This window comes from Colius striatus, chromosome 23, assembly GCF_028858725.1.
Source record: "Colius striatus isolate bColStr4 chromosome 23, bColStr4.1.hap1, whole genome shotgun sequence".
Classification (NCBI taxonomy): Eukaryota; Metazoa; Chordata; class Aves; order Coliiformes; family Coliidae; genus Colius; species Colius striatus.
This window is the reverse complement of record NC_084781.1, coordinates 5,055,997-5,082,461: the sequence shown is the minus strand read 5'-3', so window position 1 is coordinate 5,082,461 and position 26,465 is coordinate 5,055,997. Positions and strand designations below refer to the sequence as shown.

At 49.4% G+C, this 26,465-nt stretch overlaps 1 protein-coding gene across 2 annotated transcripts in view; it reads right to left on the bottom strand.

The window, feature by feature from the left end:
* NECTIN1 (nectin cell adhesion molecule 1) overlaps positions 1-26,465 on the bottom strand; it is a 92,460-nt gene that overhangs the window by 44,922 nt on the left and 21,073 nt on the right. For both annotated transcript variants that reach the window (XM_062014060.1, XM_062014061.1), the window contains exons 2-4: positions 3,479-3,829; positions 2,494-2,796; positions 1,963-2,080 (exon numbers count right to left, since the gene is read on the bottom strand). In XM_062014060.1, the coding sequence (XP_061870044.1) occupies positions 1,963-2,080; positions 2,494-2,796; positions 3,479-3,829 (772 nt within the window). The remainder of the gene's footprint in view (positions 1-1,962; positions 2,081-2,493; positions 2,797-3,478; positions 3,830-26,465) is intronic.

The window sequence follows — 26,465 nt, the reverse complement described above, 5'->3', positions numbered from 1 at the left end:
AAACAGAGGCTGGGGAATCAGACTGACTGCTATAGGGCTTACAAACCTGTACTCTTTAATTCTGTGCTTTCTCTGTCTCCCTTATTCTCCTCACAGTTCCTTCTCAAAGCAAAGTATTGACAGTCCGAGACTCTTGTTGTAAGTCAAGGAACCCTTGCAGGCTAATGACAGACAAATGGACATACACAGAGCTCACAGAGAATCTGTAGGAAAGCATCTCTTTCCAGTGTTACAAATGAAAAAACAAAATCAATCCCTGAAGCACACACAGACCAAGTCAATGCCTGGCTCAAAGATGTGCTGCTCCCAAGAATCATTTCTGCCAGAGCTGAATTTATTACTAGCGCAGTGGGTAAAGCAGGTGTGTAAATGACACTACTCAGTCATGCAGTGCAATGCTCAGCCCTGACACCTGCATCTCCTCTTGTGTTTCAGTTCACTTAGTAACTAACTCTCTTTCTTGCCCTGGGCTATGGAAACGTCACTTGGCTGAGACAGTGGTTAGCCCCTGCTTTAGCTGTCAGCCTGCTTTCAGCAGCACGACCCACAGCAGGAGGAGACAGCCCCAGCAGAGCCCAGGGCCTGCTTGTGCTGCTGACTCTGAACACAGAATGAGCTCCTGCCTTCAGTCCCTGCTGCCCAGGAGCTCAGCAAGTGTTCAGCCCCCAGCCCCAAGTGGCAGCAGAACAAAGAGAGGAAATGAGTTGCCCAAAGGCAAAGAGAAAACCTGTCTCTTGTCCCCAGCTCCATCTCACAAGACTCCCTTCAGCTCAATTCACCAGCCCTGCTGCAGAGAGATAGCCTAAACTGGGATCTCTTCTGCCCTGGGTGCCACAAGGGGCATCTTTGCCTCTAACACCTTCCTGGTAATGTTGTGAGGAGCCCACAGAGCCCCCTCCGAGTTTAAGTTGAACTGGCAGAACCAACAGGGTGAGAAAGCTGAGGATGAGAACTAGAAAAAAGGCAAGAAAAACAATCCTCTTCAGACTTTCACTGTGAACAGTTTGATCTGGGAAGCAAAATGAGAGAGAATATGCCTAGCTCCTTGCAAAGCCATTTTGAGAGCCTCTTTCCTGACGACAAATGCCAGCTGAAAAGAAGAAAGGATTTGTTTGATCTTTCTTTTTTAAAGCTACATGAGTGCTTATAGAAAAGACAGGGAGAGAGAACCAAATCAGGTTGCATTAATTCCCATCCCCAGACACCCCTTGTTCACTTTTCAACCCCTTTAGTGTGTTCAGCCAAAAGCTGAAACCCCAGAGGACAGGGAATTGCTTCTGTTTAATGTCAGTTGTGTGGGGATGAGTGCTTCAAAGGGGAGCTTCTGCTTCCAGCTGGGGCTGGTTCCAGGGAAAAGCTTTTTCACACACAAATTTTGTGCTATTTGTGCCCCTTTAAGTAAGGGGAATCCTGGGTTCTTTTCCAGCTCTGCTACTGAAGCATTTAGGGGTGTTGGGCCACTTATTTACCTTGTCATATCTCAGCTGCTTCATGTGACCAGGGCACAACTCTTCTCAGTGAGGTGAGAAGAGGAGAAGTTCTCCTGGGTATCGAGGCTGCACTCTGCTGGTAGAAGCTCCATCCCAGTGCAGTGGAGATGGGGTGTGTACAGTCCTTATCCACTGCCATTCCCTCCCAAGTCTGAACTGGAAGATGCTGGAGGAAGACCCAGCTGAAAGACTGGGGATAACCTCTGTCCCTGTGCAACAAAGGCCTCCTGGCAGAGCTGTGCCAGGGATCCAAAACCAACTCCAAGCATTCTGCAGGTGCACAGCTCCAGCAACTACAAGTGTCCAACCCTCCCCTCACATGCACATGTTTTACCTTGGGACTAACACCACTGACAGTAATGAGACTGGGCCCTAATTGACCAGAGGATGACTGATGTTTCTACAGAGACCCCCTTGGCCCTGTTCAAAGGTCACACGTGCTGCTAAAAGCAGAAGTGTTGTAGGCACTTACAGCTTCCATTCATAGGTGTGAGCTGGGGGGTTGGCATCAGACTTGCATATCAGCTTCACATCCTTCCGGTTGAGATACCAGTTGCCATCAAAGCCTTCAATAGTGACTTCTGGCTCATCTGCAGGGGGGGCAAAGAAAGATAGAAAAGCAGGATGGAAAAGGAGAGGAAAGAGTTGTGGATGAGGAAAAAGGAGAAAATGAAATAGGAAGAGGTGAAATGGCAAGGATGAGAGAAGGAGATTGCAACGTGGGAAGGATGATGGGACAAGGAATATGAGGGAGGGTGAATGAAGGAGTGAGAGAAGGGGAGGAACAAAAGGATGTGGAAGAGACAGAGAAAGAAGGTGTGAAAAAGAGAAAGCATATGATTGTTCCAAGTGATCACTTCAGTTTTCACTCTCCAGAAAAAGAGAGCAGCCCCTTACCTCTGCCCCTCCACCACACCAGCATCTTCCCTTTGCTAGACTGTCTCAGCCACCCCAGGCCCTGGGCACGCAGCCTGGCTCCCCAGCCCTGCCCTCGCTCACTTACACTGCACGTTGAGGGTGATGCTGTCAGTGAAGCGATCCAGCTGGTAGTTGACCACACACATAAGCTGCTGCCGGTGGGCTTCCCGGCTCGGCACCAGCCGGTACCGGCTGATCACCGTGATGGTGCCGTTGCTATTCCGGATCTCCCGAAACTCTGCTTCCCCTTTGAGCTTGGTGTCCCAGGTGACAGTGCTGGGGGGCTTCCCATTGGAGGAGGTGCAGGTGGCTACCAAGATCTTTTCTGTCCTGCCAGACTTAGCAATAAGTGGCCGCTTGGTGCCCTCCATCCAATTTGTAGGCTTGGCTGCAAGGAAGTGAAAAAGGAGGAGGAGAAGAAAAGGGTGCAAATGAATGCTTAGAAAAGCAATGTTTACCTGACTATGACAACCCAGGAGACATCTAGTACCACTGAGCCTGTGTTAGACCTCGTGGTGAATCCAGAGCTGCCGCAAACTGCCAGCAGCCTACTTTGGGGAAAGAATGGTGGAGGTGTCCTAGAGGCACAGATACACGACGGAAAATCAATCCTTTCAGCCCTGTCTTAGAATGAGAAACCAGAATTGGAGGGCAAATGAATCATGTAGACCTTGAGTGGGGTCTATTCACTCACAATCCTAAGCTCTGTGGACAAGCTCTACTTGAGCTTAGGATCTCTCTGTTGCCTTTTTTCTCTCTGCACTTAACAGCCTCATTAAAACTTGCCACTCCTTTAGGGAACAGGTCACTGTTACAGCACCTGCACTAAGAGATAGGGGAACTGAGACCTGGAAAGAGACAAAGGCGTTCCTGGTATTTCTCAGTGAACCACCTACTCTGAGTTGCCTGCCCTTCACCTCTTCACAGCCAACCTGAAAGATCATAATAGGTAAAATTTACACCCAAGGTTAACCTTTGCCCTGAGCTCCCAGGACAGGAGTCCTAGGTTCCTACAGATCTGTTTAACTGGAGGCAATGGTTCACACCAGAAAGCTTATTGAGTGTCTTACCCAGCACAGTGAGGTTCAGCTGACTTTCCCGGTTGCCGGTTGGGAAGGTGGCAAACTCACAGATGTAAACTCCTTCATCCTCCAGCTCTAGCCGAGAGAGCTGAATGGTGCCATCTTTGAAGGAAGGATTCCGGAAAGTCACCCGCTCTTTGTAGGGAGAGAGGATGGAGACCCCCATGGCAGGGTTGTAGATGGCCACATTCTGTTTGGTGCCATTGGTGGCTTTCTGCCACGTCACCTGCGTGATCTTCACGTTGGGGAGTGGATTTGTGAAGCTGCAGTGCAGGACCACGTCTGTCCCGATAAACCCCGAGACGGTGTCATTGACTAAGACAATCTGAGCTTGCAGCCCTGCAATGAAATGGAAAGACATGACTATACATGTACTTCTCAGGCAGAGAAAGACAGAAAAAGAACAGTTCATGAATATCAGGTCTGTGAACTCCTCTGTCTTTTCTATTGGCTGCTTCTTGGCATGGTTGATACAAGAGCAGTCTATGGCTACAGGCACTCTGTACCTTCTGCAACTGCCTACACCCACCTGCAGCTCCACTCCTGTTCATCAGTACCTTTCTTTCCACAATTGATATTCACATTTCACTACAACCAGCCCTAATACTCTGCATCCAACCTAGGGCTCGTGATCACCAAAAGACACAAGTTTGGATCATAATACTTTCCTTCCTCTTGTCTTCAACTTAGGATGACACTAAATCGGTGACTATGAATACACAGAGCATGCATATCTGGAGGCATGTGAAAGTACTGGCATTTATCAGCATAGAGGATCCTAATACGTGTTAACACACACTCAGACATCCATTTAATCCTACTAGAAATGTACCAGTAATTAAATGAGCTGCAAAAACTCAAGCCTGATTCCAGAGTAGCAATAGTTAGCATTTAAGAATAGTTGCATGGCAGTGTCTGTACACCTTGCACCATCTACCTTGCATAATCTAGATTGTTTCTGTGGCCTTTTTTTAACCCCAGAAGTAGCTGCATTTAGGAATTTTCCATCTTGATTTTGTGGAGTAAAGATGAGAGGTGTTGGGAAAAGTGGTGACTAGTGCTCACAACCGCTGTTCTGCCTCAGTTGATTCCTTCCCTGACAGCTGGAGAAAAATGTCTCCCACCAGACTGACCCTGAAATTCATCTCTGGCTGCCACTGTGTCCTTCCCTAATCTGTATGTTTAGAGATAATGCTCTGGTAATTATGCAGCCAGTATTTGTATGATAAATACAATAAAGAAGCAAGGTGGTAAGAACGAGCAAAGCAGGTTTTGCACATCGCTTCTGGCAGAATCTGAAATTGGATGTGTTCTGGGAGACTGAGAGGAGAGGAAAGGAAGGGGTAATAAAAAAAGAAAGATGTACAAAGAGTGAGGAACATAAAAGGGCAATGAGAGAGAAGCTGGGGAAAGAAAAAAAATGCATAGGGAGAGAAACAGGGCAGCATCTTCTGTCTGAAGAGACAGAGTGTTTCTGAAATGTCACCCCTACCCCGTTGTTCCAGGAGATAAATAGGCTCCCTGTGTGAGGCCAAAATAGACTCCTTGGTCTTGCCCCCTTCAGAGCTGTGGCAGATGTGCCCAGTGACTCCTGTATGGATGAACCTGAGCAAGAGCCTTCTTACTGCAGTTTCACGCACACAGTGCAGGCATACAAGAGTCCTCACACCCACAAACATTGCCTTAACTGTTCCCTCAGCACGCTCCCATATTGCCCCCTCAGTCCATGCCTGCTGTACTTAGACTGATCTCATTTCCCCACATCTCATCTAAGCTGCTTCTTGCTCCTCTCCCCCTCTCTGCACCAAGCCTGTGGCCCTGAGGACAAGCCTCAACAACCCAGCCCAGCCATGAGATGTCATCAGCTGACCACAGCCATCAGCAGTTAAGACTGAAACTCAGTCTCTAGAGCTTTGTGTGAACTTGCCCCCTTCCCTGAGTCAAGAGCTGGTTTGCTCCATACTCTTAGCATTGCAGTGCTGAGAAATGTTTTCCAGCATTTCTAACAGCCACAGCAAAGCACTGGTGCCCTCATGTGCCTGCATGCATGAAGCCATTGAGTCCTTAGAGGCTGTCAGCTGAGCTCACAGGGTTGCATGTTCCCCCTCCCAGTATAGCCAGGGCCATCTTTGCCACGTCCTTCCAGAAAGCAGAGGGAAGGGATGTTCCTGCTCTCATAAAGTCACAGCTGGACCAAGTTCCCCCATGTTGACTGGAGGCACTGGCCTACAGGAGAAGGATGTCCAGGCAGTAAGACACGGTTGAAACACTTTTCTGACATGAGTCTGGCCTCAGCCCTGTGGGACCCTGTGGCCCACTGCAGCGTTCCTGATGGAATGGGGGCACGGGGTGCAGGGCAGAGGCAGGTTTAGGTAATGCTCCGCTGGGATGTGAGAAAAGAATGAGTGGATGGGGAGAGGGGAGATGCCTCCCATATGGTTTGCAGCATATGCTGCTCCTTCTACCCTGGAGGTGAGAGAGTCTCTTGCAGAACTGCCCACACCCGCGGAGGTGAGCAACAGCTTTGCCAAGCAGTCTGGCTCTGAAGCCTTCAGAGCCTCTGAAGCGTGTGGGAGCTTGCCGGAGAGCAAAAGCAATCACGTAGCAAAGGCCCTGGGAACAAGCTGCCGCCCATCTCACGGCTGCCTGGCTGTAGGTGTGCTCAACACTCCTTTCTCCCAAAGCTGGAGGAGAGTGGATTCATCAGCACCGGTCCCCACCTCTTTGACGAAGGGCTCATGGCCCTGAGCAGAGCCTGCCCGGGGCTGGGGCGATGGCACAGGGGCCCCGCTCCCACACAAGCTCCCTCACACCCCCCTGGCCTCGGCAGCTCTGTTTGAACCAGGCTTTGGACATCCCAATGAGGAATGGTCTGCTCCTGACAGCAGGAAGCCGTGGCCCAGCACCTCTTCCCAGTGCCACAAAAATGAGAGCTGAGCTGAACCCCAGGGAGAAGAGGGAACAGAAAGACACCAGCTTCTGCTTGGAGTGGCCCTTGCAGGGCAGCTGGGAGGACAGCCTGTGCTCTCCCCAGCACGGTGTGTGGATGAGGGGCCTGGCACACAGGACACTGTGCCAGGCTGAAGGCTACCACCACCCACAGACGGGCAGCTAAGAGAACATCATAGACTTCACAAGAGAGAGATCATTCCAATCCCCTGACTTCATCATTACTACAGCCTTTCTTTACCCCCTGACTTCCCCACAAATTAATGAATGACCCTCTTAAGCTATTTTTTCTTGACCCTGAGTGGCAGTAACATCTCCCATTTCTGCCCTTCCTCTTCTTCTCTACCCCTGCCATGGGATTCGTGCATCAATGCAGACTGTACTTGGATGCAAATTGGGCAAAAAACATACTTTGGGACTGACAAACTCGACCCTGAACCAGACCCCAGATGGTCCTGCTGAACCCTTCTCTGCCCAGGTGTAAAGAGTCAGACTTTTGCTTAGGGAAGCAGCCAGTGCCAGTGGAGAACTGCTTGCCAAGAACAAAATGCTGCCAAAGCTGGGATTCAGGCCCTTACATGTAGCAGCTTTAACAAAAACACATTCCAAACTTCCTAGAGGCTTCAGGGGAAAAGAAGAAAAAATACAGCAGAAGAAATGACAAAACAAACAAAAAATACCCCCCAAAACACCCAAATACTGTGCGGAAATCATGTTTCCTTTCCAGGTGACTGAGTAACTCGTGGCTCTTTTGCAAAGCAGCATAAACTCTTTACGTTCAGCTCCTCCAAGTCTCTCATCGAGGAAATAACACACCCATTGCTCTGCTCTGTACCACAGCAGTAGCACTCCCACCTCAACAGGAACGATGAAGAAGGGGAACAGATGGAGTAAAAGGGCTTTGCAGGTCGCTGGATTGGTTTCTGATCCATCTGGTCCTAAATCAGAAGTCAGAGGGCAAAGTAGCTGCTGTCACGCTCTTGGGAGTGTTTGCTGAGCAAGGTAACTGAGGTGGGACAGCAGGTCTTCCCTCACCCCGTTACACACTCAATAATTCATCAGGGCGAATGCACAGATTGATAGCAATGAGTGTGCAAGGCTGGGAGAGGAGGAGAAAATAAACTCTAGTACTAATCAGCCTCTGGAGAGGCTTGAACATATTAAGCAGGATCTGTGTGTGCATGTGCAGTGCTGGGGTTCGCCTTGTTTTTTCTTTCCTGAATGATGTGTGTGGTCGGCGTGGCAGAGAAAAGGCTTGGGACATATCCTGCCATTCCCCATGCCAGATCTCCTAGCGCCCACCAATCCACTCTGACACCTCCCAGGGGGCAGCCAGCACGTGAGGAAGGATTAGCTGCATAGGCCAAAGCTTCTCATTAGGGTTTTTTCTTTCATTAGAGTTTTGGCATTATTTTTTGTTGAGGACCAAAAGCAAAAAAAAAAGGCCTAGCTGAGTGCCAAAGACATGTTGGTGCCAAGACCTCATTAGTGGAGATCCTCTGAGATCCTGCTCCTCCACCTTGGCCTCTGAAGTGGTTTGTGTTGATGCCTTTCCCCACGATCCCAAACCCAGATATTTACTAGGTCATGCAAGGCCTTGGGGGCACTCTGCAGAGCTCACGGCACCCTGCGGCACAGGCAGCGGGCTGGAAGGAAAGGTCTGGACTCCCTGGGTGTGAGGGGTGCTGAGAAGGGAGAAGACTAAGTGGCAACTGATGGCCCTTGATCCTGAAAACCCTTTCTCCTAAAAGCCCAGGAGATGCTGTTACATTAAAGCTCCCACACTTGCAGATCTGGTTCTTGCACCCCTATACAGAAAGCTCTGGAAATGATCTCTGGGCACTAGTGAGCTCTGTCACAACAGAGTCTCCAATCAATGCCTCTTTGTTAAGAACCCTGTGAACTCCACAATGCTTTGCACAACCTTGCCTCTGCCGAGTCTCTCACCAATTTCTCTCCCTCCTGTTCCCTGATACTCATCTCACCTCAAGGGCACTGAAACAGCCTTTAGCAGGAGTGTGATGAGCCACCCTTTGGTGTGGCAATATGAGGGCTGATGCAAATGTCAGAGGGATGAGTCTTTACATCACTTAGAACTAAAGGGAAGGGTCACAGTAGCAGGGCCTTACAAAAGGACAAAACATTGCATCATGCCCACAAAAAGCACCTGATTTTGAGACGCCCTTTCACTGCACCTAGAGTGCAGGCAATGATGTCCTGTACATGGTTCCCCGAGCCTCACAAAGCCTTCAAATAGGTCTCCAAGAACTTTCCATGAAGGGAAGAATGGGATGGAACAGGAGCTGAAAACTTTCCAGCTGGTAGCACTTCTAATTTTTTATCCTGGCATTTTTCAATTAATCTTTCAAGTCTTCCCTATTTTTAAGTGGAAATTGAGGTCTGAAATGCAATCCTTGTGGGGCAGAACACAACCAGCCTCCAACAGCCCAAAGGAACACCACAGGTGTGTTAGGCAGGGTGGGAAATGGGAAAGAAGATCCTAAATCCCAGCAGGGGAATTTCAGGTGGCAAGAAGCAAAGGTTTGAGCTGGCACCTGGCCAAGATCTTGGGGTTAATACCTTTCCTCTTGCCAGAGACTTTGTATTGATTGCCAGGCATTCAAATCAGGACTTTGCTGCTCTTCCAAAAGAGCACAGTGCTTGCTTCACCCTGCTTAGTCAATGTCTTGCAGCTGATTGCAACAAGGAGTGGTCTCAAGTTGACTCACCAGCACGCACTTCCTGCAGCAGCAGACTCTCACTGGAGGTCTCTCTGCCATGCATTGATTCAGTTTTGCCCTGCTTAAGTCTGGAGCTTGAACACCAAAGGGGTTAGAAGAGGAAGTTTGCAACACAAGGGGAGGAGTTTGCAACACAAGGAGAAGGGGGCCTTAGGAAGAAGATGAGAGTGTAAGAGATATGGCAAGATTATAGCTCCAGGTGACATGGCTGCACATGAAAGTGGAAGGCCTGAGATAACATTGTGTTTGAGCAGGGGCACACCAAGAGAAACTGCAAGCTTTTCCCCCAGCTGAGGGCTGGGAGCTTTATGGGAGCTGATGTGAAATGGCAGTGTGTGCAACGGCCTACCTGGCTCTCATCCAAATCCCTCTCAAAAAAGAACAAACACACTTGGCTTTGGCTTGCAAATGGGAAACACGGGGCCTTTTACTCTAGGTCACTGGTTCATATCCAGAACCAGCAGAGGTGTTGTTATCTGATGACCAGTCAATGGCTCATATTGAGTGAGGTGTCAGCCCTTCATTGGCTGTCTGCTGGGACAGGACAATGGAGATGCCTCTGGGACAAAGCAGGGTTGCCTTCTTCTGCCTATGCAGTATTTCCTCTTTGGATTAATAGCACAAAGCAGCCTCAGGATCCACTTGATTGAAAGATCTTTCCCAAATGGCCTGATCCATTGATGCTCCACTTGTTCTCTGGTAAGGTTTTGGAAGCCTATTCATTGAGTTGCCACTGGGACTCACACAAAGGCCCTAAACAAAACCAAGACCACATTTGTCCTAGGTGTTCTTGGTTGAGGTAGATGAAAGAAAAGCAGACACCAGGGTGAGACCAGGCACAGGTCAAACAGACAGCAAAACAGAGATGAACACCAGACTAGACCACCCGTTCTTGCTGTCTGTGCTTCAGCCTTGCAAACAGGCTCAGTTGTGGCCAGCCCTCTAGTTCTCTAGGAAAAGGGCTGCAAACCAGAGGAGTGGGAAGGGAACAACTGTGTCTGCTTTTGCTCCCAGCTTTCACTCTTTGCTGTGCGCTTCCTGGCTTTCGTACAGCTGCTTTGCTTCACCCCCCCAAGTCAAGGGGAGGGGAACATGCCCCATGGCAAAAGCAGGAAGGCTGGCAGAGCAGGGCTCTGGCTCAAAGAGCTGACACAGCACTGGGAAAGGCCTTCCTTCAATAAAGCTAAGAAACCCCATGCTCAGCAACAAAGCACAAAGGCTCCTCAGTCACGGTGGAGGAGCCAGCTCCCGTTGCCCGCCCCTCCCCGCCAGCTAATCCTCCCGCAAGAGCTGCCAGTTCCCACACACCTGAGCAGCCAACCTGACTGCCCCTTCCCTCCACCTCATGTGCTTCAGTGCTCAGCCCACTTTCCTGTCCATGCAGCCTGTTCCTCCAAGCCTTTTGGACTGGACTTCAGCTCCTTCTCTGTCTCTTTTCCCACTGTATGCTCTTACTAATACCTGCCCAGTGCCCTGTGGTCTTGTGCAACTTATTACAGCTAAGTCACATCTCCCTTCTGCCACTGCTAACTGCTTCCATGAGCCAGGAGAGGATTGCCTCTCAACCTACTCTACAATGCACGTTCCTTTAACTTGCACACCCTCCACTTTAGCCTTACAAATTTTCCCACTCCTCTTGTGCTTCTCCAACATCATCACCACACCCCAAGCCACTCACTCGCTTCTTCTCATCCCTAGCCACTAGTTCCTCTGGAGGGGGACCTGTGAATAAGGCTAGGATCATAATTCAGCACAAGGAAAAGCAGGCAGCTGGCCAGGCAAAGATGAGGGTAGACTAAGTATAACAAATCAAAGACCCATCTCTCAAGAGTCATCTCAAACAGCCAAGGTCTTCTTGCATACCACCTCTGACCTGTAAACAAGAGGGAAGACTGAGAAAGGGGATCACAGAGCCAATGCTTATTTAGTGGTTGGGTGGGGAAGCTAAGGCAGAAAAGAACAGTACAGCTGGAAAATCAAGTGTGGAGGAGGGGAGAGAAGCTGAAGCACTGAGGAGGGGGAAGCTAATTAAGCTCAAGCTGTCCTGAGACCTTATCTTGATGGGCTGAGGCCCCAAATATACATGTGCATTTTCCCTACTCTGCCTCTTTCTCTGCTGTGTTGCCTTGGATGTTGTTCAAGGAGCCCTGGTCCAGGGCTAAATATTCTCACTATTAGAGCTGTCCAGGTGCTAAGGATTTAATGAAGAGCTGTGAAGAGGGGATGAAGATAGTAACCTATAGAGAGTCTCATTTCCTAAATGAAGGAACTGGAGACTGAAGAGATTCAACAAAAACAAAAATAAACTTGATGGCACAGAAATAAAACCCATCAGATCCTTCCTTCCCTCTCTGGGCTGACAGCTCAGAGCTGGAGAAGGAAACTGGGGAGCTCTCAGGGATCAGCTTGGTGATGACTCACTCGCCTCCACAATGGGAATGCGACAGAGCCGAAACTCTGCTGACTCAGGCGTGACTTCAGGGGCAGGGTTAATAGCTGGCAGCCCTAATTCCACTGCCCCCACCAGCCTGACACCCCTCATTCTCTCTGTCCTCGCTCACATCAAGTCTCTTTTATCAGAGGGGTAGATGCCAGGTCACAGGAAAGTATCAAAGGATACAAACTCTCCAGTCTGCTGTCCAAGACACAGTGCACCCTTGCCAAACCCTTGGCCAGGCCTGCAATTTTTGTGGAGAAGATCAAAGCTCCTAGTTTCCTATAGTTTAAATGCCTGCTAACCAGTCACAGCTTTCAGACTGGGGTCTTGTCTTTCCTCCCATTATCTTTTTGGTGCACAGCACATTGCTGATATTTCATTATCTTCTAAGTTAAAAGAGAAACATTCCCTACTATTTCAAGTGGGAATAAAAACACGACTGCAAACACGGCACCCAACAGAGGCAATGGACAGACACTCTTCCCTAGCTGACAGCCTGGGATTTCTCTCATAATGTGTCTTATAGTGCTCGAGGAATATTTCTGCAGGAAAGCAGAAGAGACTCAGACTTCTCGACTTTATCTGGGTTGTTTAAGGATTCCTGCCCAAGAACAACAAGCCATAAAGAACAGTGGGCACACAGAAAGCAAAACTCGGTGCTCAGCCTGATTTCCAGCCTGCTTCTGCTCAGCTCTCTTATCATCAAGTCCCTGTGCTGGGAACTCATTTTACAAAAGTCACCTCTTTGTGGATTTATGATCTCTACAGTGCAGTGACACCGAGCTTCAGCCCTACCTGGGCCCCATCTGTAGGAATGTCTGCTTTTTTATGGAAAGCTTTGCATCTTCAAAAGGCTTTTCAAACAGTAACTAATTAATCCTCCAGCACCCTGAGAGGCAGGAAAGTATTATTACCCCTGCTTTCAGGGATGGGGAAATCAGAGGTGCTGAATGACAAAGAGATGTGCCCAAGGCCACCCAGGCAATCACTGGCAATCTCACTTGAATGGCTTAGATGTGGGTATCTGCATATTATGGTGACAATTCTCACCTCAGGAGGCAAGTATGGAGGCATTTGTGCCTCACAGCCCCACCCACCACTCATGCAAACAGAAAAGGTCATTCTTGTTTTATGGAAATGGCACAGGGAGATGAAATGGAAAACCTAGTCTATTGACAAAGCCTGGAAGCAAATCTAGACAGCTAGACTAAAAGTTGTGCCTTGCCTTTTCCTCAACAATGAGCAAACTGGCTGCCACCAAATCTGTGACATTTTTGTTGTTAAGAACATGCCAGAAATTATGAGTGAGTGTCTCATTCTACCTCTGAGCAAAGCCAGTCCCCATTGCCCCTGAGGAGCTGACAGGACACTCGGGGTTTGCCTCATCTCTCTCACATGCCAGATCAGTGGCTGCTGTGTTCCACCTAGCCCGGGTTTAAATCTGGCATGGCCTTCCTCAGATCAGCAACAATGACACCTCAGTGAGGAGAAAGACCCGAACAGGGCAGATTTGGGTACATGAGAGTCCCTCAGACTCCAGACTTCACAGCAGCTGGTGGGGTTGGGTAGAGGGCAGCTGGCAGAGAGATCAACTACGTGCTTGATGGAGATGCAGCACTCGTATCTATTAAGGTCACAGCCTCCATCCAGGCTGTCTTGATAATGATTGCTGAGCTTCAAAATGGCTGCACAGGTGGGAGCTTAGAGGAGTCTGCTGTGCTTTTAAGACTCAGGACTGTAAACAAGTGATAAGACCACCCATTAAAGAAAGCCTGTGCTGGCCCCAGTCATGAGTATCTAGGGGGGAGAGGGGGAGGAAGGCAATGAGTGAGGGTCAGAGTTCAGTGGAGAGGCCTCCCACAGAGGGTCACGCTCCCTGCCTCATCCTGCCTGGTACACAGCTCTGAGATGCACAGGGCTTTGCTTTTCTTGAAATGCCATAGGAGACCAGAATGGTTATATCCACGTTTGCCTGCCCAGAAAGGTGAGGGCAGTCAGCAAGAGCTCGTTGTGCTGTAAAGACAGAGAGAGTTTGGCCCGCAGCAGAGGGCAAGTCAGGAGGAGTAGGAGTCCAAAGGGGCCTCTTCAGAAAGATGATTTTTCTGCAGAGAGGAGTTTACAAAACACAGACCACATGGCATTTCCCTTTAGACACTTCTCAGTGGGAGCAAGGCTTGCTCCTTCGGGTTTGGCAAACAGGCGTAACTGGGGACTTCAGATTTACGAGCTGTATATACTTAGTGATTGTAGAGCAATGGGAGAGGAAAGCAAACTTCCAGGGAGAGAGACTAAGGGCTTCTCTGTGTGTTATTATCCCCTCCTACAGCAAGGTGGCTTTGTGCTTCCAGGTAGCCCCAGGGAGCAGAAGGGTTGTCATATAATGCTCTGGGGAATTAGATGACAAATGTCACTGGGGAAGTGGAATGGTACACTGCAGTCACTGACTCAGCGGGCCTCACACTCAGGTACAAAGGTGTCCCTTCACATGCATCCTGGCAGGCATCACCCAGCTGTGCATCACCCAGACCCTGACATGTGCATCAGCAAGCATGTATATCAGCTTGCTGCTGTTCAGGCTGTTTTAGGGCCTTTCAGCATACGTCACTTTTTCCCCCAATCTAGGGGAAAATCTTGAGCAGGAAGGCTGGGTTGCCAACAGCTGTGGCAGGAGCTGTGGGTAGCTACAAGGCCTGAACCCTTATGGCAGGCTGGAATCACCTATTTGCTTCAAACCTGTTTCCAAAGTCTAGATTCATGAGAGAGAAGGCAGCACCAAAAAGCAGTCAGCTCCCAATGCTAGCTGAGAGTCAACATCCCATCTCCAGCCTCATGCTGGAGAAACTAGGCGCAGAGATTGAGGGTTAAATAGCTCAGTTGCCCTTAATTGACATATTTCATTGCCTTTCATAGTTATTTCATTGACTTTTGTTGAAAGTGCATCAGCACTGGGCTCTGTGTTTCCTTCTTGTGCAGTACTAGGCCATGTTTGGAATGCTGGCTATGTGGAGGGGAGCAGTGGGCTGCTCAGTGAGGTGGGCTTGTTTTCCTCTGTGCCACTGGGGAGAGCTTCAGTGAGTCATTCTGGTCGTCAGAAGACCACGAGGTCAATTGCTCTCTCGGGACTTCTGTCTGCTTCATCCTTTGAAACTGGGGACTGACAAAGTTGCCACAAAAATGGAAAGCATGTGGAAAAAACCCAAACAAACTAGAGCTAGTGGAAAATTTCCAACCCTTAAGATTCTGTGATGTTTTTCTGATGGAAAGTGCCATTTAGTCCAAGCCAAAACTATCCACTGGAACGTGCTGATTTTGACAAAATTCAATTAAAAAAAAATAAAAAGCCTTTTGATAAGGTTGAAATAGCTTGTGCTAACCTTGGAACTGAATGTTGCCCTTTTTTGTGGTTAGAGGTTTTCCCATTAAAAAGAAAAAAAGGGGGTTTCCTCATCTTAAGACTTTTAAAATTCATTGTAGAACAACTTCTTCTTTTGGACCCTCATTTCTTTCAAATGCTGTATGGTGAAACACTGACCAGAACTGCAACCAGAATGAAATGCTTTCGTTGCCATGCAATGGGACATTTGGGATTAAGCCAGGCCAAAGTTTTCTTTTGAAATGTAATTTCTGTGGAAATTTTCAAATGCCAGTTTGTTCCAAAGCAGAAGGAAAACTCATCCTGCAACACCCAACATCCCTACTTGGTAGCCCATTCTGTCTTTTAGTCATCTCCACAGATGACCTTTCCAACAGCTCTCACGCCCAACGAGAAAGCATCTCCTGCCTGCCTTTGAATCTCCCCACCTTCCTTTTCCACTGCCTGCTCTGAGCTCCGGTCCATCTGGATTCACTCCCTAAGGGTCTCATCGCAGCCCTCCCCAGGTTAGGAGCAATGTAGGGCCTCGGGCCAAGCCGCACAGCTGTGTGACGCTGCCTGGGATGGGTCCCCTCCAGCGCCTGGCCCTTTGGACTCCGTGTCTCTCCCTCTTTCCCGACAGACGGATTTGCTCCCACCCTCCACCTGCCTGGTGTGCCCACTTCCTCCTCCGTCTGCTGTTTGTGTCTTCCCACTTGCTAGCAACTACATGGGAGGCTATTTAAGAGAATTCGTGTTCTTTTCAGATTAGGGTGAAAAAAAAGGAGAGAGAACACAAACCAGACTATTGCATTTTTTAGCAGACACGACAATATGGACACAGTTCCTGCAGAATGTTGTACATTTTTAAAGACAAGCTTTACCCCAAAAATGTCAGCCAGCTTCTCTGGTGGGAGGAAGAATGAGGAAAAGAAAGGAATCTTCAGGGTTTCAGCAGAACTTTTCTGTTTTCCCCTTGGAAAGCTGAAAACAACTGGGCAAGATCTCTCAGCACCTGGCTGTGTAGTCAGGAGGCTCCGTGCCTGGCTGCTGCAGAGACTCCTGCTCTCTGACACGCTGCGGAACTGCTCGCTTGCCAGACACCAGGTCCAGAGTGGCGATGCCCTGGTGCCATGCAGCCTCCTCACGGCAGCACCCCGTCAGGGAAGCACCTAAGGATGGGGCAAATGGAGCCAAAACACCAGACACAGAAGCAGGGAGACTTGATGGGCTTTCTTGACCTACCGTGCCAGGTCTTGGAATAGCTGAGGAGCGTCACACAAGTGAGGGTGCAAGGGAAGGAGGAGCTGCGCAGAATGAATCCCTAGGAGACAGGAACATCTCCCCTGGGGTCCCAGTGCTCCAGAGGAGGATGGGACAAGCCTGGCTGGGGCTCCTTTTGGGGCTTCACCACTTCTGGGCATGGCAGCTGGGCTTGAATTGCTCACAAGCTGCTCAAAGCTTGAGCTTTGTCACCCCTGCTCTAGAGCAGCCATTGCTTGAGCTAACAGCTGTTAAGAAACATCTATACTTGTTGCTTAGGTACCAAGGTGACAGATATAACACAGCTGGATGCTTGACTACCTAAGAAGATGGATGGAAGGATATAAATAGCCAACAGCAGGAGAAAAGAGGACAAAAAGTCCCATCTCAAATTTTTGAACAGATGACCAGAATAGTAGTGGATAAAGATTTCCAGAAATAACCACATGGGTATTAATGACTGCAAAAAGAAAAGGAGAAAAAAATAAGAATCCAAGGAAAGGAGATTAAGGGGAGCTTAATTTGTTTGAACAGTCATTCTCCCATCGAGGGAAAAAGTGTTAATGTCAACTGGATGCCACAAACCCTTACTGGGGGTAAGGTACCCAGATAGTTCAGTGTGGGGAGTAATGGAGTAAGCAGTGGAAAAGAAAGACAAGTATGTAGATAAATGTCATTAACTCCTATTAGTGTGGGGGTTAGAGAGTTCAAAGGGTCAATCTTCAGTTAAGGGTAGAGGTCTCAGGAGCTGTGTCTGGCTTGTCTGTAGAAACTCTAAGGGAAGGCAAAGGTGGGCAGAAAAAAACAGCAAATTTAAGGTATGTTGTCAGCTTTGTGTGAACACAGAGCAGAGCAGGACATGTCCTCCTGGCACAGCACAGTGCCATGCAGAAATAGATTAACTTGCTCATTAAAAGTAAGCTCAGGCACCAGAAAATGGTACAGCCATTCAGGCAGAAGACTTCTGCTTGTGCAGAGCAGCCTGGTTGATCTAAGCAGGGGGGAATTCTGCTGCAAAACACCGACTGCCAATATACCCACAAGTTGGGAGAAACAAAAGAATCATTAATTAAACCTAAAAATCTAAGTTTCTTCCTAGATCTGCAAAGGCATCAGACTTAAGAATCTCCCATTTCTGATGCTGTCACAGCATCAAATCTATGACAGCTGTAGGGAACAGATCTTTGGACTTGAACTCTCAACATACAGCTAGTATGATGAGCAGAGAAGTCCACACTGGAATCACCCATGAACACTGCAAAGGTGATGGTTTCTGCAGCTGAAGTCACCCTTTGTCCAGAGCCAGCACAACACGCAGGCAGTGAGATGGAGGAAACAGACAAGAGGGCAAGAATGATGTGCCCCAAAGAGAAAAGACTTCATTTAGGGGAGAGACATGCCTTCCTCTGTAGAGATCCCATTAGAAATAAGTAACACCCCTGAAATGGCAAATAACTGCCTCTTTGCAGGGACAAGGCAACCCAAAAGGATGGCCCAGCCTTATCCTCAAGGCTATTTTCAACCCTGTGGGCTATACAAGCTCAACAAGCACTAAGAAAAGGACAGGGATTTTTTGCTGTGTGTCTCCTCACACAAAGGACTCAGACAGGGAAGCAACGGGAAGCCCAAAAGGAAGAGGAAGTTTACAGTTGTCCTCAGAAAAGTGAGCGTGGCCTTTTCCTCTCAGAGCTTCCATATCCCTTAGGAAAGCGCTAACAGCTTGCACGCAAGTCTGCACAGGACCCTTTTGGAGTCTGACCCTCAGGGCTGACAACTCACTGGCACAGTGTGAAGCTAAAGCAATTGCATCGTTTGGTCTGGGAATACTCCAGATATACTTGGCATAACTGAGAAACAGACTCCAAATCCTCCCACAGTAGGATCTACAGATCTTCTGCTCTTTCACATCTCTAGGATCTGTTTCTACTCTTCTCTCATCCCTTCTTCTTTCCACTGCCCTGATCCCAGAAAAATGTGTTTTAGTTTCTGCCTTCACTATCTGTGTAATGAAATCCCTGTATCCTCCAAACATGCCTTGCAGTTAAGGCGTTCTCTGGAGCAATGAGGTGAGGGTCCCTTGGGCACAAAGACAAGTTATCTGCAGGCAGCAGTTTGGGCTGCAGGGGTAAGCCATTTTAATTACCTGGAAGCAGAGCACCAGTCAAAGAATGGTCAATGTGTAATGCAAGCCCTGCTGTCCCAGTGGGCCTGGGATGTCTCAGGAAGGCTGGCTGCTGATCCTCTGCTAGATTAAATTCTTCTGTAAGAGCCAGCCTGCAGTTTTATAGCAATGGGGATAACTTCTTTCCTGCACCCTAGAGTCTGTTGTTTGGTTTGGGACAATGCCTGTGATCCCAGAGCAGTGCAACTGCAAACCTCTCATCTGGATTACAACACACCCTGCAAAATCCCAGGAACTGTGACTTCAGAAGGGTTTGAAGTTGTTGTTTTCCCATTCCTATCACTGCAGAGAGGCAGATACCACTATCTCAGAGCCCTACAGCTTCGGGAGATCAGCGTGTCTTCCAGGATGTGTCATCCCCAGAAACAGCCATTGCTGGGCCAGAGGCACTAGACTAAGGGTTTAGCACAGCAACCCCATAAAACTGATGCACAGCTTGTGAAGAGAGTGGGATTGTTTTCCTTTTGTAAGTAAGGACAAATTGATTGGAGCGGGGGGGTGGGTGTATAAAAAAAAAGCTGCATCCTGAACTTCCCAACCTCTTTTTTATTTGTTGTTTTCTTGAAGTTCAAAGGACTCTGATCACCTTTATGCCTCCTGGCTGCCTCTGCAGCCTCAGTTCAGGTTGGCACTTGCTGTGGAAAGCTTTTGAACAGCTGTCCTCGTACACACTGTCCTTAAGTAAACTGGTACCAAGCCAAACACCCTCACCACGGCTGAGCCTTGGACTAAACGGGAACGTGGGACTGAGCTGTCCAAGGGCATCAGCTCTGTCATGATCCCGCCTCATCCACTCAGCAAGTTGCTTGCACCTCTTGGCTCCATCTGCCTATCTCAGTCCATCTGGCCCCTGGCCTACCTAGCCCTATCCATCTCCCAACAGTTCCCCATGGCTTCTGGTCCCCTCATATCCCTGCCATCTTCCTCACATGCCCACACCATACCCATGTAAAAGAAAATGGTGTTTGGGTGTGTGTATATGTGGGCAGAAGGAAGGGAAGGAACAGATCTTTCCCAAGAGCCTAAGATGGGAGCCAGTGCTGAAGAGCAGCTCTTCCCAGTGCAGGGATGGCTAGTTCTCTGCCAGCTGGGTTGCCCTGGCCCTGTGTGAAGTCACCTGAGGCTATGGCAGCATTCCCTGTCAGAAGCTCAAATAGCCCGTATGTGGCATATTGTTTACCAAGCTGTGCTGTACCTCCATCAAAATTCCTGCACATGCCTAACTGCTGCCCTCTCTGCTCCTTCCCTGCTCCCTTCCCAAGCACTCAGCTCAAGCCATGCTGATCCAGGGGATCGACTGGTGGTCCCCAGGGTAAACCTGTCTCCTCCCAGCTGGCAACGGGTTTGCTGCACAGACCCTACACGGAGCTGCTCTGCTGTGGGGCGCGTGTCTTCTTGGCTCCCTGCCTCCTTCCCTTCTCTCTCCGTGTTTGTAGGTACTAGGAAAGTCGCAGCTTAGTCCCACGGGACTCAGGGTCTCCAGTATGCTCCTGCTTCCCTTGCCCTGCCATGTGGGAAGCCGCACCCTGACCTCTTCGAGCTCTGACTTGCATTTCCAAATTTGCCTGGTTATGGGCAGGACGTGCTGGGGCCTGTCGCCTCCTCCCCGTCCCTTTGAACACAGACACGTAGGCAGCAAAGCACACCAAATGCAGCTGCACACCACAGGATCCAGCCCTCACACTTTTGTGGGGAAAAACCACAAATCCATGAGTCACCTGCATTCAGCAGAGTCAGGGCCTGCAAGTGTTCCTCTTCCTTCCCTCAGCAGGACAGGCGTGCTCCCGTGACACCATGCCTCCCTCCCCAGTAACTGGCTAAAGCTTCTGGGGGGACAGACCTCTATCTGCTGGGCTGTGCCAGGCTTTGGGAGCAAGACCCCAAACCCACGTGCAACCTGATGTCCCTGCTACGAAAATGGGGAAGGAGAGAAGGAGAGAAAGTGACTCCCTGCAGAGTGAGCCACAGGTCACAGAGGCCCAGCTCGCCTTGGCCTCCGCTCTACAGCAAAGGGGGCTGCCTCCATGCTCAGCACCAACCCCCTCCCTTTTCCCTTTCTCAGAGACCCCCTTCTCCTCCTCATCTCCATTATGATCCCATTCAGACACTCTCCTCCCACCAGCTCTGCCAGTGCCTCTCCAAGGGTAAGGGATGAAAGAGGATAGGGTGTGGGCAGGTTCCTGCCCAGCGCTGCAGGTGCCATCTGGCAAGCAGGATACAAGGTGTGTGCAGAAAGGACATTTCAGGGAAGAGGAAATACATGCTGTATTACACACATACATGCCATCTTTCAGGGCTTGGCACAAACGCTTCTCAGCTTCCCCAGCCCGGCGAGAAATCCCCTACAAAGGCCATTTTCTCAGCCAGAGAGACAATAGAGAGCTAACATAAACAATCCAGTAGGGTTAGCACATGGGTAACTAGCCTGCCCCCTCTCTTCCCCCCTCAGTGGAGCTGAGGCTAGCTCCTCACAATATGTAATTAGGTTAATGAGCTAAGCATGGATTTTAATTGGGATTCCCCGATTTACTGGCCTATCTCCTCCTTTTGTTTTAGTGTTGGGGAAGGTTCTTAAAAGCTGCCCTTACTAAAGGCTCTGATATCAGAAAGGTCTTACGGATCTTTAATTGTATTTAATCATCAAGGTAATTAATGATCCTTGAGCAAAATGGAGATTGCATCTAGAGTAGTTTCCAGTCTTGCCCTTCAGCATCTGTTGTGTCTGGGCAGAGGCATTCTGCAGACAGGCAGGAAAGGGGTTGAAACAGAGAAAGACAAAGGATAATGGAGAGGGATAGAAAGATAAAAGGCGGGGGGGAGCATTTAAACTGGAGAAGGAGGTGAATAAAACAGAGGGAAGTAGGAAAAGGGGAATAAAGCTATTCTTTCTCATCATATGTGAGCACTGCCCCATGCAGGCTATCCATCAAATGCCCAGCTATCTATGAAACAGCCTGAAGTTGCACAAAGCTCTCAGTGGGTACAGCAACAAGGCAAGGGAGAGGCTGGCTTCCACCACTGAGGTCTGGAGCCCAGAGGCTGAGATCCAGCTGTCTGTGGGCCCTGGGAACACAGCAGACTTTCCTGGATTCACATGGCCCTGCCTGAGCTCCCAGAGTGCTGTGCCAGTGGGGTGACATTCCCCAAGGGGACAGGAGACTGCAAACCATTTAATTCCAGAGCCTGGAGTAGTAGTTGATGTGGGATGGCTGGCCTTCCCTATGCCTCCAAACTGCACAGCCTCAACGGGCGCTCAGGGATCAGACTCCAGCAAGTTTCCTTGTGTAAGACAGAGTCACCTGCTTCTCCTGTTCCCCCTTTTCTTTCTTTGCTTCCCTCTGGCACCATTTCACCCCTCTTTTTGCAGAAAGACCATTTCCAAAGTTGAAAACCCTGAGAAGGAACCAGGGAGAGGGGGTGCAACGGGCAGCAAGTTGCAACATGTCCCCTCTCTCCCAGGCCACAACCATGCAACTCCCATCCCAAGCTGAGGCCTGCAGCCAACCTCTCTGTTTCTCCCAGAGCACAAACAAAGCCTGTCCAACCAGAAACTGGGCTGCCTGCTCTGACTTGACCCAGAAATACAGCTTTAGTTAGAAACGTCAACGGGAAAGCAGAAGGGCCATGGAGTCAGTTCCCTTCACTTGGGACCTATCAGGCAACAGAGGGATTTGCAAAGCAGGGAGAGGTGTGCATGTTGGGGAAGGGGGGGCAAGGGGTGGTCTGTGCTGGCTTGTTGAGGAATGTACTCTGGCTCTCAGCCCTAATGACAAGGGATGGATTGGTTTAGTGCAAAAAACACATTGCCCTCCCTTCCTGCAGCCTCCCCAAGGGTGGGCAGGCTAAAGGCAGCGGCTCTGGTGCAAGAATCAAAGACAGTTGCAAATATTGCATTTATGAACGAGGTGAGGGACCAGTGGAGCCCAGTAGTGGGGTGAAACTCGAGACTGTGTGAGTCCTCTGTAGAGGAAAAATCCATCTGCCACAGCAGGAGCCCCCAAAAAGGCTTCCTTTCATTCTGGTGGGCTCTCCATGGTTGAGCATGAGTGAAAAGTCTTGGCGTGGTGCTAGAATGAACCTGCTTTTATATTGTCATTGTAAATTAGACCCAGTGTGGCTTTAGACAGGACCCAGATAAACTTTGTGAGCTGTGACTTCTAGAGATAAATTGTTGGGTTGGGCTTGCACTTCAAACTGGGCATAACTGGGTTCACAGGCTTCCTCAAGCTTGGAGCAGCCTGCAGTCAAGGTGAAGGGTTGGGGGCAGAGTTCCCCTCCAGATACTGAAAGCCCAGTTCTTCCTGGAAACCTTAGGCTCCATTACTATGAGAAAGGGACTGTGCAGAGCCAGTCCTGACAGGGAATCTGCCCCTTCCCACTCTGGAACAAGTCTCCTCACCAGGCAGGTTTCAGCTTGCTTGGGCCGTCAGCTTGGCGGATCTCAGTTCTAGTGTTTTTTTTCTCCTTTATTGCCTACCTTTCTGCCCCAGGGCTTGAGAAAAGACTGCCTCCTTCTTTAAAGCATTAGCAAACATGCCAATTTTCCCTACTTGGAATATTTCATACACAGGCTCTTTTCTCCCACGCTCGCTCCCTACTCGCCTCCTCCATCCCACGTCGGGCTGCGGCTACCACGGCTGCTCGGTGGCGCAGATGGGCAGGTACTGTGCCTGCTCTCTCTGCTTTATCCCTCCAACCCTAGCACAACTGAGCAAAGAGAACACTAGATGTGAGATATGAGGAGAGGCAGAGTGCCAGGAACTGGATCCCAGAGTGCCAGGAACTGGATCCCATGTAACAGGAACATATCCCCTGAAGGAGAGATTTCAAAAAGCTCCAACAGCTCACACCATCTTGTTGGGATGCAGACTGCATTGCAGAGTGATTTGGTGAGCAACCCCCACTGACAGCCTTAGCTGTGGTCATGCACAGGCATTTGAAATCGTCCCACTGTCACCAGACCACTGCCTCCTGCGAACAGATGTCTGCAATGAAGGACATTCTGGGTAACGTCAACATCCGCAGAGCCAGAGGTCCTCATGCAGCAGGAGCAGGTGCTGGGCTCCTGTGTTTGCTAGCTTCAAGTGTGCTGCAGCTTAGCTCTGATGTACCAAGAAGCAGAAGTCCAGCTTCCTTCCAGCTCTTCCTGGGAGCCAGGGCTGGCCTTCCAGAGGCAGGGTCCCGAGCTTCAGCACAGGCTCAGCTAGGGAACACAACCAAGGAAAGCCCGGGGCTCTCTCTGGAGCTGCTCCGTGTAGCTGTGGTGCCAGGGCCTGCTGGCAGCACCTGTGCCTTCTCCTGGGGGCTGGCATGGGAGGGAGGCAAGCTGTGCTGGAACTGCGTGCCTTGGGGTCCCTGCCAGCACAGTGATTTCCCTCTTGTGTGTCAAGGGCAGCTGGTGAAGAGCTGGCTGTGAAGCTCTGCCTCTGTCTCTCAGCAATGCCTTCCCAGGAGGAAGAGGAAGCAGGGTGGCAGGCTCTGAAACGTGCACAAATGCACCCGACTTACACTTTCTATCCCTTGTTTTCCTTTTCTTCCCCCCTCCACATTGTCTTTTGATTTGCCCTTCTGGCACTGCTGCACACAACAGCATCATTCTCTGCCAGAAAGAGCAATCTGACAAATTTAGAGCAGCAAAACTCACCAACAGCATACATGGAGTGTGTGGGGAGAGCTGAGGAGGCTCGCTTGACCCCATCTCACTGCAGAAACTGCCCTGCCCACCCTGCCTTGAAATATCTGCACTTAACATGAATGCAAAGACATCCAGCAACTGGTAGCACCATGCTGTTAGTTTCTAGCCACTACTCAGCAGAGCCCACACTGTCCTTGTTTGCTACTGCCCACCGAGGAAGGATCAGGCCAAAGGATGCTTGCAGTATGCAGAGAGCTTGTTTGAAAACTGATCTTGATCTGCTGCCTTTGCTTGGGTTTTTTTTTACAAAGAGGTAGAATCATAGAAGATGAAAGATCCTTACATAGAAACAGAGCAAAAGGTCTTGAGGGATGCAGGGAAGTCACTGGTGGAATACACAGCCTGTGAAAGTTGAGCGAGACACTGTGAAACCTTTGACCTGTTGTTCAAATAGATTCTCAATAGAGTCCCAGTCCTCGAGATGTTGAAGGTGATGAAGAATAAAATGGACCAAGATTTTCTCAACTCACACATTGAGGACAAATGGCTTTTCCATTGATAATGCCAGGGGATGAAGCCAAGGGATTCATCAGCATGTTTTGGCATCACGCAGGACTGCAGGATCCTGCCCATACCAGTGTTAACTAACACGTTAACAGGAGCAGAACTGCAAGCAGGAGTGCAAGGCCTCCCAGCAGCTGAAAGCACCACATCAGCTGTTGCCAGATGCACTCAGGAGACTTCAGCTTTCAAAGTCAACACCTCCTTTAGGGGAATGGAGAGTAACTCCTGCAGTGTGGACAGCAGTTTGCAGCCTGATCACTTGGCTTGGGTTGTCTTCTGCTAAACTACTGCTTCTGTCCCAGAGGAAGCACTGAACTGGGAATTACCCCAGTGAGAACAACCAGCTGAAAGGGAGATGGTGGCTTAGCTTCTACCCAGTCATTCCTGCTATGTCTTATCCTCAGCCTTCTGTGCCTGAGTGTCAGGATGCCACCATGCCCTCCCTGCCCTGGCTATGTGTTTTGCCTTTCCTTCCCCTCAGGATGCTCTTCTCAGCCTCACTGTCACAGTAATGTGACTCTTGGGACCGAGTCACTGGCATGTGGGAACCCAGGCAAGGAGATGAATCTCAGAGAGACAGTAATTAGTTCTGTCATATTAATACATTCATAAATCTCTCATTTATTCTTCAGATTTAATTTCCTATCCCCATGTTTTCTCTTCCTGTCATGCAAACACACTACTAAAATCGTTGGAAGGCACAAGGAGTGATTGAGAGAAGTGGGGAAGGGGAGAAGGAACCATCTTCCACTCTAGAGCTGTTTAGCACCTCCAGAAAATGATGCCAAGCTACTGAAATGGCTCCTAAAGTTGCAGTGGCAGAAAGGTGAGAGGAGTAGAAACTCTGCCTGTACAACAAGCGGCCCTCCTCGTGGAAAAACACACAGAGCAGACACCTTCATCTTGTCTGTCTGCACTAACTGTGGAGTCAATGAAGAGAAATCTCTACTGCATAATTCACCCTGTGTGCACAAGAAATTTACCTTGGGCTGGATGAATCTTAGCCTGGAAGTATCTGTTTTATTTCCTTGGACATGAAGGAGTCTGGCTGATTAACTCCGTGTTCCCATTTGATGTCAAAGCGGGGTCTTGCAGGAACCTATCCACAGTGAAATCACCTTGCTCACTGACCTGGCTCTGCTCATTCATCAGCTCATCCAACAACTGCACAAAACATTTGTGAAGGAGTCCTTGCCCTATGTTTTCTAACGGGGCTGCCTTTAGAAAGCTCGAGACCCCATTTCATGCCAGCCCGTTCTTTCCAGAAATGGCTTAAGACATTCTGGCCTCCTTAAGGGGCTTTAATTTAGCCCAAATCACAAGCTACAAAGGGAACATCAGCTGAACCCATCTCCTTCTTCAGAGCCTCCTTGGCAGTACTAGTTCTTGGCCAAATTTATAAGCAAAGCACTTGTCTTTTTTCCCTTCTCCCTTTGCAATCCACCCCTCTGTGAAAACTGATCCTGCCCGTAGATCAGATTTCTGACTCATCACTTAAAGATGATGCATTTTGGCCCAATGCTCAATCCAGCCTTTGTAAAATGATGCTTGGTCTCTTCTCCCTCCTACCCCCTCTCTCCTACCCCCTCTCTAGGAGACAGAGGCAGTGGTAACCCAGCTGTAGTTGTGGCAGAGGACGAGGCACTGACAGTCTGAAGCTGCCAGGACCTATCCATGTTTCCCACCTCAGCAAAGAGAGGGGTTCAAGGGGAGCATCCATTTAGCAGTAATAGGAAGGAGGGGAAACTTAAGATCCTACTGTGAGCCATCAGGTCTTTTCCATTAGGAAAACCTTTGACCTTATCCCATCTTACATCCCCTGAATGATCCTGTACTTCCCTATCTTGCCTGC